This window comes from Spea bombifrons, chromosome 5, assembly GCF_027358695.1.
Source record: "Spea bombifrons isolate aSpeBom1 chromosome 5, aSpeBom1.2.pri, whole genome shotgun sequence".
Classification (NCBI taxonomy): Eukaryota; Metazoa; Chordata; class Amphibia; order Anura; family Pelobatidae; genus Spea; species Spea bombifrons.
The window spans coordinates 69,817,347-69,835,229 of NC_071091.1; the positions used below are offsets into that span (position 1 = coordinate 69,817,347).

At 41.8% G+C, this 17,883-nt stretch overlaps 1 protein-coding gene across 3 annotated transcripts; it reads right to left on the reverse strand.

Moving 5' to 3' along the window:
• Positions 1-1,343: 1,343 nt before the first annotated feature.
• Positions 1,344-16,272, reverse strand: ADNP2 (ADNP homeobox 2). 3 transcript variants are annotated; one of them, XM_053467097.1, is made up of 4 exons: positions 15,827-16,272; positions 10,576-10,696; positions 6,508-6,597; positions 1,344-4,749 (listed from the first exon to the last, which is right to left on the reverse strand). In XM_053467097.1, the coding sequence occupies exons 2-4, from the start codon at positions 10,681-10,683 to the stop codon at positions 1,732-1,734; spliced, it is 3,216 nt and encodes a 1,071-aa protein (XP_053323072.1). In that variant the 5' UTR covers positions 10,684-10,696; positions 15,827-16,272; the 3' UTR covers positions 1,344-1,731. The 3 variants fall into 3 exon arrangements, with proteins under 3 accessions (XP_053323072.1, XP_053323073.1, XP_053323074.1); XM_053467098.1 differs by lacking the exon at positions 6,508-6,597; XM_053467099.1 differs by lacking the exons at positions 6,508-6,597; positions 10,576-10,696; positions 15,827-16,272 and adding an exon at positions 6,012-6,489.
• Positions 16,273-17,883: the final 1,611 nt, after the last annotated feature.

Genomic DNA, 17,883 nt, shown 5'->3' on the forward strand with positions numbered 1-17,883 from the left:
CTCCTTGTACTAGACAGAACACATGAAAAGAAGAAATGAAGGAGCCTAACAGGCACCATACACAAATATTCTACAACTAAACATTCCAGATTTTCCAGAGCTACTAATAAATTAGATATATCTATATATTTATATAAAAGTGTCCTGTATCACATAAAAATATATATGAACTAAATGTGGAATTTGGAATTGTTAAATCTCCATAATGGGACAAAATTAAGGTTTCCTTAGACACCTAAAATGATGTAGAAAAATACCCCACAGTAGCCTAGAATGAAATACTTGTATTGCTGTATGTTACTGCTGTTGGCAAATCATTGTCCTTAAAGCGACAGCTTCATGTCCCAGACAGCCTCAAAGAAGTATGAGTACTTTAATCTGCATTCTTTAAAAAGTTTAAAATAAATAAATAAAAAGCATTTACCTTAAGGGAGAACCTATAGTCCCATACCTCATCCATGGCAGATTATTCTCCTTCTCGGAAAATAGCTGGGGAGGGGGGGGTGCAAGGGGCCAAATCCACAAGGGGATTCTGCAGAATCCTCCCATGCATTTGAAAGGGGGACGCCATGTAAATTTAAAGGGACCATATGCAATAAAGTGTCTCTTTAAGCTGGCTGCTGTACATATTTGCCAATAGCAATAACACTGCAAGGCACGGGTAGGTCTTACCAGCAGGAAACATTTACCAGTATAATCAGTAAGTGTAAGGATCTACACAGCTGAATCTGTCACAAAAGATTCAATTATAGGCCACTGCTACCCAAGGTGTTCCTTACACAGAGAATAGACCGCACAAAAGAACTTATATTGTAGAAGTTAACACAAGCAAGGTTATACTGTTTGTTGGATGTACCCAAAGTTCTCAAACTCTGGACCAAGAACTAAATTCTAATCCTTTTTGGAACCGCGTGTGAATATGAGATCATAGATAATGCACACATAGGCAGAAATGTCCACTCAGCTATGTGAAAGCCTGCTTTTACAGCACTGGGGGGCTTATTACTTGGTACCCTGATCAGCAGTAGTAGTAGTTTCCAAATTTGGTTATGGTTCTGGGTGCTTTTCCAGAATTTTGCAGCACACATTTGATCAATAAAAGTGCAGTTCATCAATAAAACTCCACTGAACAGTTTGCATAGGAACAATCATTTCTCAATGCAGCCCTACGGTGTGCCCATTTCTTGAGAAGCCCTCTTAGGTTTTGGCTGGGCACATACTGTATGTATTACGCAACTGCTTTATAATAATAAAAAAAAAATACTTGCAGGTACCGTAACAATTTTTAAAAAGCAATAAAATATAACTTTCCTTCTGATCTGTTAAAAAAAATTTCAACAAACTCATGTAGACAACGCTTGACATGTTATACATTACACAATGTCTGAACAGTGTATTAAACACAAATTATCTATGCCGCACACTTTGTAGGGTTACAAATGTCAAACCATAACTTTCAAAGACAATTTTTTTTTCGCGGTATACTAATTATAAAAAAACAAAACAAAAAACAGTGCAGTGTGGAGTATTAAACTACAGTTGTCTGCCAGTGGGTAGTAAACCAGATTGTACACAGACCTGCGTATAGAGGAACAACAGCTGTAAAGAGGAATTGGACACAATTATCTTGGTTAGCAGGTGCTGTAATCATTTAAAGTCCATGGGAATGCTAACCAGCCGCATGCCATTCTGAGAAGTCCTGGTTTTATGTACTAAAACAACAATTCAAAGTCAGTGCTCCGGAATTAATGCAATTTCCTCGTTTTCGTTGAACGTCAGATCGTGCTTCAGCTTTTGAAGTTTCAACATCTGGAACCCAAGCAGCACCCTCTGTCTGTTGTTTCTTAGAGATTTCATACACAAGTAACGTTTGGTTCCTATGTATGAAGCCACATCGCCTTTCCACATGTCCAACAAAGTAGCAAGCAACAACAGTTCCTTCTTGCTGGGATATGGCCTTTTGTTGAAGTACTTTGTTAAAAATTCCTTTTTAGATTCATGGGATGTTTCAGATTTGTCAGGAACTATGGCGAGGATTTCAAGAGAGTCTTTCTCAATATCAATATCCAACTGGTCTTGCTTTACATCTACCCTTCTTCGCTTGTGAGGTACAGGTGGAAAGTCCTCACCAGCACTTGTCTGCTGGTTGGCCTCATCTGTTGCTATCTGATCTTCTGAACTAGTATTTTGTTTTGCATAGTCATGCATGCCCCCACCCTTTAAGGCCTGTGCTGCATTATCTTCAGGTGGAACCTCAACCCCAAAGCTGCTATCTTTGGGGGCATTTCGACAACGGAGCAGATGAACAGCAATGGCAGACAAAGTCATGCTACCTGTGTAAACACCGCAACAATAGATGCATTTAAAAGCAGGAGTCTTTAAAATGGTATGGACTGTAGGCATGATGTGGTGCTTCTCTTTCAGATGTGTCTCATACAACTCCGTCTTGGACAGAGAACATTTGCAGAAAGGGCATTTCGAGGTTTGCTTATTGCCGGCAGCACCGTCATCATTAGGATTGTGTTTTATTTTAATGTATAATGCAGATACAAATTTTGGATTGACTCCAGTAACTACTGCAAGGTTTATTTCCCGGTCTCCAAGCTCATCTCTTGACACTTTTAATTTGAAGTCAAAACGAGGAAAAAGCGCATTACAGTCATCATCGGTTGGAATCGTCAAGCCTTTCTTCAAAAAATCTGCATGTATTGTCTTTTTATCCTGGTGCATTATTTTCATATGATAAACAAAGTTTATTAGTTCATGGAAAACAGCCTTGCAATACAGGCAAACAAGACCATGCATCAATAGATGCTGTAAAACATCTTCTGCAGTTATCAAGGTCTTGCAAGGTGCACATCTGACGATATTCTCATTCACTTTCAAAGAGGATGTGTGTGCTGCAATAACAACCGGTTCTTTTGCTTTCCCCATAGGTGTATCTGCAGATTTTGAGGTTGGATCCTCTTTTATGTGTGCTATCTGCATGTGCACTTCATAGACATTTGAAGGGAAAAGCTCATTGCATACAGGACAGGTCTTCCATTGCTTGGCCTCCTTACCTGATGGACTTGGAGCAGTTTTTAAAGAGGCAGCCTTTTGGGGAGTGGTGTTTAGACTTACAACAGGAACAGCTTTTGCATTTGCTGGTGTTTGTGAAACCTTAACTACATTATCAGGCTTTTTCAGCTGCACTGTCACTTTGGGTGGGTTAACAGCAGGAACTGTGCATGGAGCAACAGGCAAAGAGACAGTGATAGGAGAGAGGGTGTAGGTTGGTATCCCATTCACTTGTTTACCGGTTGGAATGAGTTGTCTAAATATGGGAGCAGAGAGGAAGGTGTTTTGGGAAGCCCCAGCTTGATTTGTTGTAGGGTTGCCAGGTTTTACAGCTTGATTGACATTAAGAACAGCGGGTCTCACTGTCTGGTTCGCATTCATCACATTGGGTCGCACAGACTGAGTACAAGCAAGAACTGCTGACTGATTTACAGGAAGCAAACTTCTACTCAGTGGTTGATTTAGAGGAAGAACAGTGGGTTTTACAGAGGTCTGAGCACCTGTAAGAATCTGTCCAACATTACAGCCGGAGGGAAGGACAGTTGCAGTAACAGACTGGTTCAGAGGGAACCTGGGAGACAGAAAAATAGACTGTGGGAGGGTAATGGTCTGGTTCTGTGGCAGGGTAATGGTCTGGTTCTGCGGCAGGGTAATGGTCTGGTTCTGCGGCAGGGTAATGGTCTGGTTCTGCGGCAGGGTAATGGTCTGGTTCTGCGGCAGGGTAATGGTCTGGTTCTGCGGCAGGGTAATGGTCTGGTTCTGCGGCAGGGTAATGGTCTGGTTCTGCGGCAGGGTAATGGTCTGGTTCTGCGGGAGGGTAATGGTCTGGTTCTGCGGGAGGGTAATGGTCTGGTTCTGTTTGAGAGCTGTAGTGACAAACTCAACTGTAGCTGTAGAGGCAACAGATGTAGCAGTTTTCTGTACCAAACCCACTGAAGAATCTGCAACAGTAGCAATTTTTGGTACAACATTCTGTATAGCAGCAGTTGACGTCCCCAAAGGTTGACTTGGGCCATTTTGTGGAAGTGATACCATCTTTGGACCTTGAGACGAAGCTGGAACTGCAGCCGGCGAGTTTGCAGACACCGCTATTTGTTGTGGTGTAGCAACTCCAGACATGGAGGGTCGTATGTTTTTCAGCTGAGCTCTACTGATTTCTGAAATGTCAGCCCTTAATTTCTGTTCGAGATCTCTGTGTTTTTCAGATGTTATAATATGGTATATCAGCGCATCATGAGAAACAGCTGTGAAACTGCACTTCTTGCAAAAGAACTTATTTACAGGCTGGGTTTTAACTTCTGAAGCATCACCAATTTCTTTTTCAGACTTTTCTCCAAAATAAGATTCAGCCAATTTCTCGTAATGTTTCAAAAGAACATGCTTTTTCATGCTGTAGTACAGGGTGTCAGTGAAAGAACACTTGGAGCACGAAAGTTTCATGCAGTTCCTCGGCAGATTTGAATTCTCCTTCACAGCAGGGATTGGGCCCTTCCGCACACTACTGTGGAATATCCGCGCGTGCTTTCCAACTGTTTTTGACTGGGAAGTAAATGGACAGTGAGAACATGTAGACATGAGCTCAAGGTCCTTCTCTTCTTCATGATAGCGCTTCAGGTGGCTTTTGAATGAAGAAAGCAAATTGGTTGAAAATTTGCACATACTGCAGCAAAATGACTTTGATCTGTATTCCTATGGGGCACAAAAATAAAAACAAAGAACAGTTTAAATGACCAAATAGAAACAAACACAACATAAAAGAGAAAGATTCCTAACCCTCATTCTGAAAAGTCATGTTTTAAGGAATTATGCTACACAGCAAAATTAAATCTCAATGACTTCGACGCATCCTTTTTATAACACTTCAATGAATGCACAATACACACACACGGAAAAAAAGCATGCATCAAAATGTTTGTACTCAATAGCATACACACACACACACACATTTGTGTATGTTTTTTCAGGTACATTCAGTTAATGCCGACTAATTCACAAAGGCTTTACTATTTTATCAGAAAGAAATTAAACAAAAACAACCAGCACATAACAATATCCAAGCTTTCCAGCACCTATAGAAACCATTAAAAGATAATGTTTCCTCTCAATGCTCTAACCAAAACAAGTAGAACTAAAGTTTCCCAGCAACAGTACAAATATTAAAGGCTGGGTGGAATCCTTTTACAGACAGAAATTTTGGAATCCTGTTAACAGGATCTATTTACTAAAGGCAGAGACTGGATGGGCCTTCTGGTTCTTATATGTCGTCACTTTCCATGTTTCTATATTCACTGCATGTTATGAAGGTCCAATCCCAGTGAGCTTCAGCTGCAAGAAGAACTTTGCTGGCCCTATATAGTGAAATCAGTGAGAATTCTTCAGACACCTATTAAAGCAGACATTATGCAGGGCCAGCTCAGTCAATCTAACTAGGAAAAACCTGCCTGGGTGGCCCTTCACGATTGGCGAATAGACCCAAACAAGTTCAAGTTGTACCTCTATTCTAGAGGCAGCCGCTGACTCTAGACTGTTTTGGGTTTGTGGTTTCAACAGTTGTCAGCCAACAGTATACCAGAGCTGAGCAGCACAACACACAAACATTACGCTGATCAATAAGAACGGTAATAAAGCACAATTTGAGGTTTTCAGCCTTAGCTGTTGTGTTAATTTCTGTATCCCTCAGCAGTCCTGTCTATCCATAAGAACATAGCTTCTTGTTAATTCAGAAGGTATCCTTGACAGTCCTGTGAAACGCATAGCTGAGCGCTGACACAAACAGTTAACACAATTTAATATACCAAATGCTGGACAGTAAAAATTCTAGGACAAAGTTGCCTCCTTACGAGATACGCGATTATATTGACTGAGTTGAGACATGAATCTTCAAGCGCCACCTTATTACACAAGGCAACATTCACTAAAGTACATAATGGTATAAGGAATGGAATATTTACCAGGCACGGTCATCTCTCACGTAAATGTCACCAGATTATTAAGATTCTTGGTCAACAATTTAAAAAAACTTAATGCAGTGACATCAAGGGAGGGTCTTTAGCTATTTTACTTTTTTTTTACAAGATTGAAGAATAAAAGAAACTTTGTTTTCTACAATCCTTTTCTTGTCAAAAAAGAAGAAAACAAATTTAAGCTTCCACCACAATTTGACCAATTTAGGATTTTTCATTTATAATAGTTACATCGAGGAGGTGGAACAAGAGGTTTCTTTAGCTTCTGCTGCATGAGCCACTATTAGGTCATAAAAAATTGAATAATTGTGTAAATATGGTTTGCTATTCGTGGAAAGTTTAAATGACCTGCAAATTTGACAGGTTCCAATAAAAATCTTTCACAAAAACCTTGATACAGCATTTGAAGCTACTGAAAAGAGAATGGAGTTGTGCGGCAAGTGTCCTTATCTACTCTGCTGCCAGTCACTAGTGGAAGACATACATTTCTGCGTCCATTAGCTTCCCAAAGCGAGACATCCTCCCATGATGTACTGGAAAAATGTTTGTCTCCTGGATTAAAAGTGTTGATTTCCTAGAAAACAAACAAAAGAATATAGATTTTGATGCTTAAGATTTATATATGTCTAAATATAATACTCTTCACTGTCCGGCCAGAACATAATTCCATGCAGCACTAATTTAATCTGTCCTCAGAATCAGTATTCCAGTCAAGGATTACCTGCATGTGGTAATTAAAGCTACAATACTCCACCACACATAAAACCAAGGGTTTCTCTCCAAGTAAAAGTAAAATTTTATAAATATATTTATATCTATTATACACACACATATGGACGGAAGTATATCAAAACATTTTGGACAAGGCTATGCTTCCAACTTTGTGTGAACAGTTTGGGGAAGCCTGTGCCACAGTGCACAAAGCAAGGTCCGTAAAGACATGTTTGGATAAGTTTATTGTGGAAGAACGTGACTGACCCGCTAAGAGCCCTGACCTCAACCCCATCGAACACCTTTGGGATGAGCTGGACCGGACATTACGAGCCAGACCACACAAATGCTCGACTGGATGAATGGACAAAAATGTCCATAGAAACATTCTGAAAACTTGTGGAAAGCCTTCCCAGAAGCTCATTTAACCCCATGATGTGCCAGGCACGTCAACTGTCACTAGCTATGTTTTCTCCTCATAATTCCCAAATTAGCTACGTAAATGCATAGGCTGTTTGCAGTGCGAGAGGTTACTCGAAACTGTCTAACAGCAGATGAACCAGGTTTACCCTGAGGGTTTATCTAAGGTTTTTCTTTTTTATACAAGGATGAAAACATCTTGCCTATTCGTATACAATAGCAAAGAAAGGCTCAGCGTAAGTCCAAGCAGAAAACAAGCAGGAACCTTCAGACATTAAAAGAACACTGGCACAGAGACTTCATGCCTCTAGCAGATTCGATTACATGAATGGTTCCTATGATTGATTGTAAACTGTCTGAGCAGGGCCCTCCTAACCTCCTGTGTCTGCAAATCAAGTTATATTATACACTACTTGTTATGTCCTGTTCATATGATATGGCCCTATATAAAAATAATTTACCGCCAAATTCTATGTTTCTATGTTCAAGGCACTCCTTTTCACACAAAAAAGTAGAAGTCAAGGATACCTGAACTAATCCTGCAAATTGAAAAAAAGGGAAATTGAATTGATTTTCTCCACACTATACACACACAACTTGAGTATGTTGCTTATTTCAATCTCTAAATCAGTTTCCTTAGTGTACAGTAGAGTAGGCAATTTGGCATTCACTAATATGTACCTATAGCCAAGAATCACCTTCCTTCCTACTAATTGTAGCGAGTGAAATGTAAAGAACTTCTATGTAACATTTTGTGATTTAAGGTGGAAATCCAGTTTGGAGGTGGGATAGATAAACAGATAAATATCTAGTGATTCTTATATATCAAGAGCTGAAAGGTGCTTTCCTGGGTTGGCTAAGCCAAATCCAAACATGATCCTGGGGAGAGATCAAGTTGTACCGTCAGCCTCAGTGGGCTATCGCATATTTATACTGTGCCTTCTACAATCCACATTTACACCAGAACAGATTCATTTCCAGAAGCATAAGGATATACCGGTTTTAATAAACAGAGGCTACTGCATAACAATCTAGCCAATATTATCAGTAAATGATTTACGGATTGGTAGGATACCTGAGACTAATTTTTGTTTATTTTTTTACATGCGACTGCAGATACAGGCTGTCTTATTTAGAGCATGATAATCAATGCTCACAAAGCTGCTGTTGTGCTTACATGGAAATATGTTATGATGCCAACCAAATGAACCCATTACCTGAACATGTAGCACGCCGTTACAGAGCCAGCAAGATGCTGTCCAACCAACAGGGAAAGGGGTACATAATTACTGTTTTGCCACAAAACAATCTACAGACTTTCTACCGCACCCTATAACACAAGGCAGACCATATATTTCTCCTGCTGTTCCATAGTAGATGTTTACTTCCTACACAGTCTTTACAAACAGTCTACTAAGCAAGAGACGCAAGAAGGGACGCAGAGTATTGCTTCAGGTAAATTGGATGAAGATTGAGACAATCCACAATGTGTAATGCCTTCAACGAATTACATGATTTATAAACATTCATTGTCACATATATGTACAGCCACCACCCTGCCCTCACCCTCCCTCTAATTTTGCACCCTCATATCCACTGACCTCTTCACTACATTAAATCAATTCTCTGCTGTCACTGAAGAGGAGGTACATGCTCTTTTTCTTTCCTCTTGTCCAGCTACATGCCCCCTTGGCCCGATCCCTTCCCATCTCACCCAGTCTCTTTCATCTACTCTTGTCCCTACTCTAGCTCTATCCCCCACTAGTGGATCTGTACCATCCTCCTTCAAGCATGCTACCATTACTCCAATCTTGAAAAAGCCCTCCTATGACCCGACTGATATCTCCAATTCCCATCCCATATCTCTACTTCCCCTCACCTCCAAGCTTCTTGAAAGAATTGTTTATTCCCAATTAACTAAGTTTCTTGATTCAAAATCCCTACTTGACCCTCTTCAATCTGGTTTTCGCCCTCGACACTCCACTGAGACCGCCCTTACTAAAGTTACTAATTACCTGCTCACTGCTAAATCCAAGGGCCACTACTCCATGCTAATCCTACTGGACCTTTCTGCTGCTTTTGACACCGTTGACCACCCTCTTCTCCTTCAAACTCTCCATGGTATTGGTCTTAGTTACACTGCTCTTTCATGGCTCACTTCCTACCTCTCTGATCGTACCTTCAGCGTCTCTGTCTCCAATAACACTTCCCCTCCCCATCTCTAAAAACTGCGGGCTCCATCTTAAAAGCATTGCCCGCATCCATCCCTTCATAATACAGGATATAAATAAGGCTCTTGTCCATGCCCCGATTATCTCCCGTCTTGATTATTGTAACTCTGTCTTAGCTGGTCTCCCTCTTAACCTTCTCACCCCTCTACAATCCACCATGAATGCTGCTGCCAGACTTATCTGCCTCTTCCATCGCTTCAAAGGCCTCTCTGACAAAAGTCACATTAACAATACCGATTTAGCAGAAAGTTAAATTTTTAGACTCTTATTATTTTTTATTCATGTAGCGCCAACAATGTACACAGCACTTCTTACAATAAATGTATTCATACATTAGGTGGAGAGAGCCCTGCTCGCAAGCTTGCAGTCTTGAGGGAACGGTAAACAAAATATCAATAAAGACATTACGAAGCTCTATGTTTTATGCAGGTTTAATTTTTGCAGAAGAAACTCCCTGAGGTTGGCCGTCGTTAGTAAAAAGTGAAATCCGTGAGGGGATATGTCACAGACTCACAGCTAAACAAATAATCCAGAGTAACATGTGCTGGCACGATGGATGTATATTAATGTAACTTCCAACATTTATTGCAGCTCCTCCGTTTAACACTCTAGGCACTAACGCAGACTAAATTATCCACAGATCAGGATAACACGAGTTGCAGATCCACAGCCAAAAAAATAAAAAAAATAACCATAGATTGACAGCTAGCCATTAAAAGGATGCAGCAAAACTACTAATCAGTGGGATAACTGCAGTCAGTCGTGTGATAGAGCATCCAGAAAGTGTTCCGGCAGAAAATAAAGGTACTGAACCCAATTCTAAACTGTTTATCAGACCTGTAACCATTTGATTAATTTCAAATTTAGCTAATACAAATGATGCCCTTTCATCTTAATAAATAAAACCTAAAGTGCAACAAACAAAGGAGAATGGGAGAAGTGAAAAATCCAACTGCTACAGATCAATCTACTACGTAGTAGGAGTAGAAGGGTCCATGAAAAGGGGGGAGATGGTGTTAGCGTGTGAGATTATATATGTAGAAATTAGCAATGATAGGGCAGACATGCTTTGTTTTACATGTATCAGCAAGCTGAGGAAACTTCCCAGATACACCAAATAATTCCCAAAACACACATTAATGGTACATATAATTTGCAGGAGTAATCAGACATTTACAAAGGACTCTTACCTCTAATATATCTTTGCAACTCTCTAAGCCAATCTGCAGTAACATTTGCTTCACCCTCTTCCGCGCTCTCCTAATTTTCTCAAGGTTATTAACTGGTGGTTGAAACATTTTGACAGATGTGCTACAGTAAAACACGGGGGAAAATAAATTAGACAATCATGCGACATAATGGACATAAACATCAAAAAATAGCATAGTATTAACCGGGAGAAAAAAAAAATGACGTGATGCATCACAATTATTCAATAGCACCCTCATACCATAGAATCATATTGCATTAATACAAATACGCATGCGGCTGCAAAAATATTATGTACACACACACACACACACATATATATATATATCTATATCTATATATATTTATATATACAGTGGTTTAAATGTTTATGGGTAGTGAAAAAGTTATTGAAGATGGGTACAGTACGTAAAAATGTACTTCAGGCGATGTGCTGCAGCTCATGTTGCAGATATGTGAATGGCCATACTTTATTACCATTATGTACCACTCTACAGCGGGTGTGCAGAAGTATATCAGCAGCTGTCCTCTGCCCCATTTCTACTTCTCATGCATGCTTACAAGATTTGCCCCATTGTTTTAGTCCTTAGGTCTCGACTCTCCTCTGCAGTCTGTCCTAAATGCTGCTGCTAGGCTTATCTTCCCTGCAGCCGCTCCTCTTCTGCTTCCCCACTGTGAAATCGACCGCTGGCTAACATATAAGGCCCTCCATACATTTCTGCCCTCATAAGCAAATACTCTCCTTACGTTCTTCCCATGGGCTAAGGCTCTCCTCCTCACTTATCACCTCTTCCCTTTCCTGTCTACAAGATTTCACTCTGGCTACCCCATATCTCTGGAATCTACTTCCACCGAACCTCCAGCATTCACCCTCCCTCCCAACATTCAAGAAATATCTCAAAACTCACTTCTTCAGAGAAGCCGCACCACCTTAGCTGCTGGAACTTCCCTGTCACTGATACAACCTCCACACTACCTCTCACCCTTTCTCTGTGCCTTATGTTTGTCAGCCATTCCCTCAAGATTGTAAGCTTGCGAGCAGGGCTCTCTCCACCTAATGTATCGGTTTGTCTTAGTCTGTCAATTCTCGTCTTGTCATACCCCTTGAATATATGTGTTGTATTAAGAGCTGCGTAAATTGCTGGCGCTATGTCAGGGCTCGACAAATCCCAGGCGCCAGAGCATTTTGTCCTGGCGCCTAGGTTTTGTCAGCCTCTCACATCCAGAAAAAAATGTGGATGTAAGAGGCTGAGTCACCACACGGGGGCGCTGCTGCTGTCTGCCCAGGAGTCTGGGCAGACAGCACAGCCACACAGAGCCCGCCCCCGAGCCTGAGATCACTCGCACGGAGTGAGCCTGTAGGCTGAAAACACTGTTGCTGGAAAACCAGCAATCGTGTTTTCAGCTGCCACGGGCAGCTTCAGGGAAGGGGGTTGTGTGTTGATTGGGTCCCCACACAAGTGTGGGGAGCTGACCCAACACCCCCCTGCTGCCTGATCACTCCATGAGAGCGACAGTGCAGCGTTAACCCCTTCAATGTCGCGGCATTTAGGGGTTAATTCCCGTTTTGTACAGGACTCTGCTGCTGGTGGTCTGCCTGGAAGCCGAGGCAGACCAGCAACAGCAAAAACGAGCCCCCACAAGCCCTTTGATGATTCCTGTAGGAATGGAAGCCTACAGCAGTCATCAAAGAGACTCCCCCCTGCAATGGCTGGTCTATAGACCAGCAATTGAGTCCCAGCTGCCAGAGGCAGCTTCAGGGACAGGGGAGAGGGTTCTTTGGTCTCCACATGAGTGTGGAGACCAGCCCCAACACCCCCCTGCTGACTGATCGCTCCATGAGAGCGACAGTGCAGCGTTAACCCCTTCAATGCCACAATTGTGTATGACACATTTGTGGCATTGCAGGGGTTAACATTTGTCCCCACAAGCTTGTGGGGACTAAATATCAGTCAATGCTGTGCTCCAATGGAACATCAGCATCGAAAGAGTTAAAAAAAAAAAACAGCACTGACCTGAAAGTCCAGGGTGCTTCCAGGTCAAACGCTGTGATTTTAGTAAGTGGGCTATGATGATCAGATCACTCCTGACCAACTGTTAGTTTAAAAAAATCCTGCCTCCTAACTTTTTTACCTGGCGCCTAGATTCACAACAAATTTGTCAAGCCCTGCGCTATGTAAATAAAAGATAATACCGTATTTGCTTGATTATAAGATGTCTGCACCATGAATTTAAGACTACCCTTAACTTTTTTATTAAGTTTTATTAAAAAGTAAATATTAATTTATGTAAACTATTTTTTCATATTTAATAAAAACTCTGATGGAGAACATTTTTTTTTTGTTTTTATTTCCTTTTATTTGCCAACCTGCCCCCAGTTATGCACACCTGCCCCCCAGATATGCCTTATACCCCTATATGCCACTCGGCCCCCCAGATATGCCTTTTTACCCCCTATATGCCACTCTACCCTAGATATGCCTTATACACCCCTATATGCCACTCTGCCTCCAGAAAGCCCTGTACCCCCCGTATGTCACTCTTACCCTCCCCCGATTTACCAGTGCTTCCCTAGACTTGTGCCCCGTGCTTCAGATTCCTTGGCGTGTAGTGGGTCAGCCAGTGGACGTCTGTGTGATGCATGCCGACAACCTCCGCTGCTGCTGCCGGCACTTCTATGAATGAGCACCGGAAGGTCATGTGAAGCGGCTCTCCGTCATAGAAGCCCCAGAGGAAGTGCCGGCAGCAGCGGAGGTTGTCTGCGTGCATCGTGCAGATGTCCACCGGCTGCCAGAGAGGAGGATCCAGGTCGCCTGCAGCGCTGCAGGGGATCTGGATCTTAGTTTTATAGTCAGCATTTGCTCTGGAAAAAACCTTGTTTTATAATCCAGCAAATACGGTAATAATTAAGAAAACCTGCTTAAGACCAACTTCCTTGGGGACAACTCCCTTCTGCTACCCAATTTTTTTGTTTCTGATGGCACTATAATAACAACTATAAGTACTGTGCAGAACCTTAAAAACGAACGTCATAAACCAGACTGCAATTGTCAACCCCCAAAAGAACAAGCATTCGAAATGACGGCATTAACTTTACCTGGTGATCTATTAAAAAACTGATGGCACTGGTTCTCAACATCTACACAGGTTTAATTATCTTGGAACATTTACACATCAACACAAACATACCGAAAGTATAACTTTTCATTATCCAGAATAGGTTCTTGGGGGGGGGGCAGCAACTGATGCCAGTCTTAAAGCAGTTACTTGATAAACTGTTCCATTAATCCCAATATAGATAATTCAAATAAATATAACTTTGAATACAGGTCCTTCTAGAAGCTGGGCTGTTTCTCTGACATGTTAAACAGTCAGATGATGTCATCAAGTAGGAGGGACTAGGCAGACATTTTAACTCCATACTCCAGTACAACATAAAGACTTGGCAACCTGGAAAAGGAGTAACGCTCTCCAACAGCATTCTGAGCCCGCGGCCAATACTCTACGGACAGGGCCAGGGGTTCTTGCACCGCTCAATCTATTTTAATACGTTTCTAAAGATTAGGGGCATTCTTGTATTTATTCTAAAGATTAGGGGCATTCAAGACATGTTTATGTGCACTTAAATGATACAACCGAAATGTAAAGATTCAGATTCTGTTAAAATGCCATTTTATTGTCACAATGTGCCAGCTGTTGTCACAGGATACAATGGAACTGGGTTCCAGACATACATAAGACGAGCCACTGGAAACCAAGCTGGGGCTTTTCCAGGATTTTCAGTCTCACTGTATAGAAATGATCTTTTACTTGGTTTTGTGGGATCACATGAACAGAATTGCACTGACCATCCTAACCTACGCGTGCGAAAAACGATCACACGCATAATACTTAAATGTTTCAACCCAACCATATCTACAGCTAGGGTGACCACATCGACCATGTTTTCCAGGACACAAGTTTTTCATATTGACGACCAGCACAGGTGAAGTACGCGGCTGATGTGGTCACCCTATCTACAGCACTTTCTTTCTTCCAAATGACACCCTGAGGCGAGACCACGTGAAACTCCAACAAAAGCATGGAGCAAAACAAACATGCTGTACATCCAACTAGTCCAGTGAGGCACAACCCCGGGTCATGAGGGCCACAAACATCTGAGCCCATGAAACTGGTTTTCAGGCAGATTATATATATATATATATATATATATATATATAATATATATATAAAAAGTCTATTTGTGGCTCCTGACGCCCAGAGTTCTGCAGCGCTGCGCCAGGCGATCTCTTAACGCTTGGATGCTTTGATGCCACTTTATGGCCTTGCTTTGATTTTTAGATAGAATCTGCTGTTATTTTTGAGGTTTGTTAAAGGAATCAAAGCTGAGCAGGCAATCCGCCGGTATATCATAGCAGGTCTCGTATCCATTTCTCCCAACAACTGGAGTATTATGATTATATGTGTGTATATATATATATATATATATATATATATATGTGTATATATATATATATATATATATATATGTCGAACAGAGGTTTCCAATGGTCTTTGGTTTGAAAAATAATAAAATCCATCATACTGGGTGATCTGTATGTATACGACCCCGGATTTAGGGTTGGAACTCAATTATGCTTTTTTCAATGGCTCATTAGTATATAGACAATCAGTCGGTACACATACTGTACCAGTTCAGGAGGCAATAAGGAGAGTTATTAGCACAGCCCCCAAGGGGCTCTGCAACCACAAGCCTGCGAATTCTAAATATATATATATATATATGTGTGTCTATATACAATTGGTACCACAGCCACTGCAGAAGCATTTCTATTTGAATACATGGCGCCACCATCACAGATGAGGGGGAGGAGTTACCGCCCGGCCACGGAAAGCGAGCCCAGATTCCGTTCCGAATACGGGCGCAGCGCTCCAGACACAGTGTCCGCCAGCGCTGAGCACACGGAGCGGTGCCGCTCACAGACAGGCACACGCAATAACCCGGTATTAACCCATTCATACACACGCAGCGAGCAGTGCGCGCTCCCTGGCACACAGCCTGCTCCTCTGTATGACACACGGTAACTTGCAAGCGCGTACAAAAGTCCCAGCGAATGCGCGTGCGGCCGGCCCCTGTCTGCACCGGATGGTACAGTCTGAGGTGCACCCAGCGCCCGCGCAGCATGTGGCACACCTCTGGGATTGCATGCGCCTCGGAGACGCTGTACTTACCGGCAGCGCTGGAGAAGGAGCTGCTCCTCTTATCTCACGGGCTCCGATCCGCCTCCTGCTGCAGCCGCTTCCCCTTCCTGTCGGGTTAGGAAACGATGATTCCCCTCCCCCACTCAGTGTGCGGATTACCCCTACACCGTGTGGGTGGGTGTGTGTATATATGTTAAACACACTTGCCCGCTCCGCTCCAATACGGTCCCGCCACCGGTACGCCTTCCCCTTACTCACTCGCCGCCAGAAAATGGCGGTTCCGTATATAGGTAGGAAGTGACGTCAAAGACCCTATAATTTGCATGTACTATGGGGCCAATCCGGGTGAGTACTGACCTGCTTTAGAATAGCGGGTTCCCTTGTATAATGCTTTGGGGTATCATTCAAAGTCACTTTCTGGGGTACCCACCAACTACAAATTGCTCCCCAATACAGGTGCTGCATGCACCCCTCTATTGTCCCCAGACTGAAGGGTGTAAACCAGTATCAAGCCTCTCGCGAGGTTTCAGTACATTTGATGATGTCACAGGGGGCGTGGCGAGTTACATCATTGAGTCGGAGGACAGTCACGTGGTTTCAATTCATCCATGCCCCTTGTCTGCAGATTATAATGGGCGTTGTCAATGCCAGCCCCGCCCAAAACCACTCAGCCAATAGAAAAGTACTTCAATGCCTATTTTTTCTGTTATTGGAGGGAATCACTATGGTTTTGTGCCACATGCTTCCATCCAATGAACCTTGGCTTCATTGACTGTGCAATAAATAAATTGTCAAGAAAAGTAAATATAATTAATTTCTAATTCTATGAGTAAATTAACAAGACACATAATTATACTGAGTAGCAACATGAATGTCAATTTCTAAAAATACATAATGGTACATACCTAATTGGTCTACCATCACTGGCTTATGGAGCACTCATATGGAGTTGACTTTTCCAGTTAAAATAAAAGCAACATAACAGATGAAAGTTCCAAAATCTTATAATTTTTATATTGTATAGCTCAAAAATCATTCAGTGACCAATGAATGATGATAAAATGTTGATAGCAAATATGGAACTTTAGCTCATTTTCATCACACAGTACATGAAATAAATATCACTACCAGGATTATCCATCCATGCAAATTTCACCAAATACCAACTTTGTTTTCCCTCTGTACATACCAAAGAACCAATGACTACATGTTTGCAAATCGATACCACAAAACCCTTAAAGCTGACGTGATTGGCTGAGTGATGATGTACCCCTTCAAGTACTTAAGTAACTTAAGTCAATGTAAACGTCTCCAGTTGGACAAAAGTAATAATGGGAATACCCCTGAATTCCATCCCATGTCCACTTCTGTCTTGGTTTGCACGACACAAAATTAGCTAAGGTCATACTGTCTGAAGTGGACAATCTTTCTCTGCAAGGGGACTTGGTCCTGTTGGGGGATTGGGCGGCCAAGTGGAATATGAAAAATGCAAAGTTTTGCATTTGGGGGAAAATTAAATGTGAAAATGATAATAACATTATACAAATACATATGGGAGCAATAAAAAGTTCTTACTGATGACCTAATGTGCAAAGAACAAGAGGTCATCCATTCATTTGAAGAAAGGAGTTTCCATCTAAAGCAGAGAACAGGTTCTCTAGAGTAAGAACAATAAAGATGTGGAATTCATTACCTACAGAGGTGGAACGATTACAGTCAACTTACACTGTGGGCATATTCATCAAAAATACAAAAACTACGATCTTGAACAGGAGACCTTGTAATGTGACCCATCTTACCAAGGTGAGCTTCATCACTGAACCTCCTGAACAACCTTTTAAAAGTTGAAATTGTTTAGCACTAATAGTACCATCAGGCCATTGATCAATTTCATTTTAATGGGTAGTGAAGATCTTCAAATCCTAGAAGTTATAGTTGGAAATTCAGATGGAAACATTGTACCACAAGTGTAACCACTAGTCCACCAGAAATGTATGAGCCAAACATGAAGCTAGGAATTGTTATTACCATAATCATACATCAGAGATCCCCCTTGAATGTTTTGATGAATGAAAATGAGATCTAAC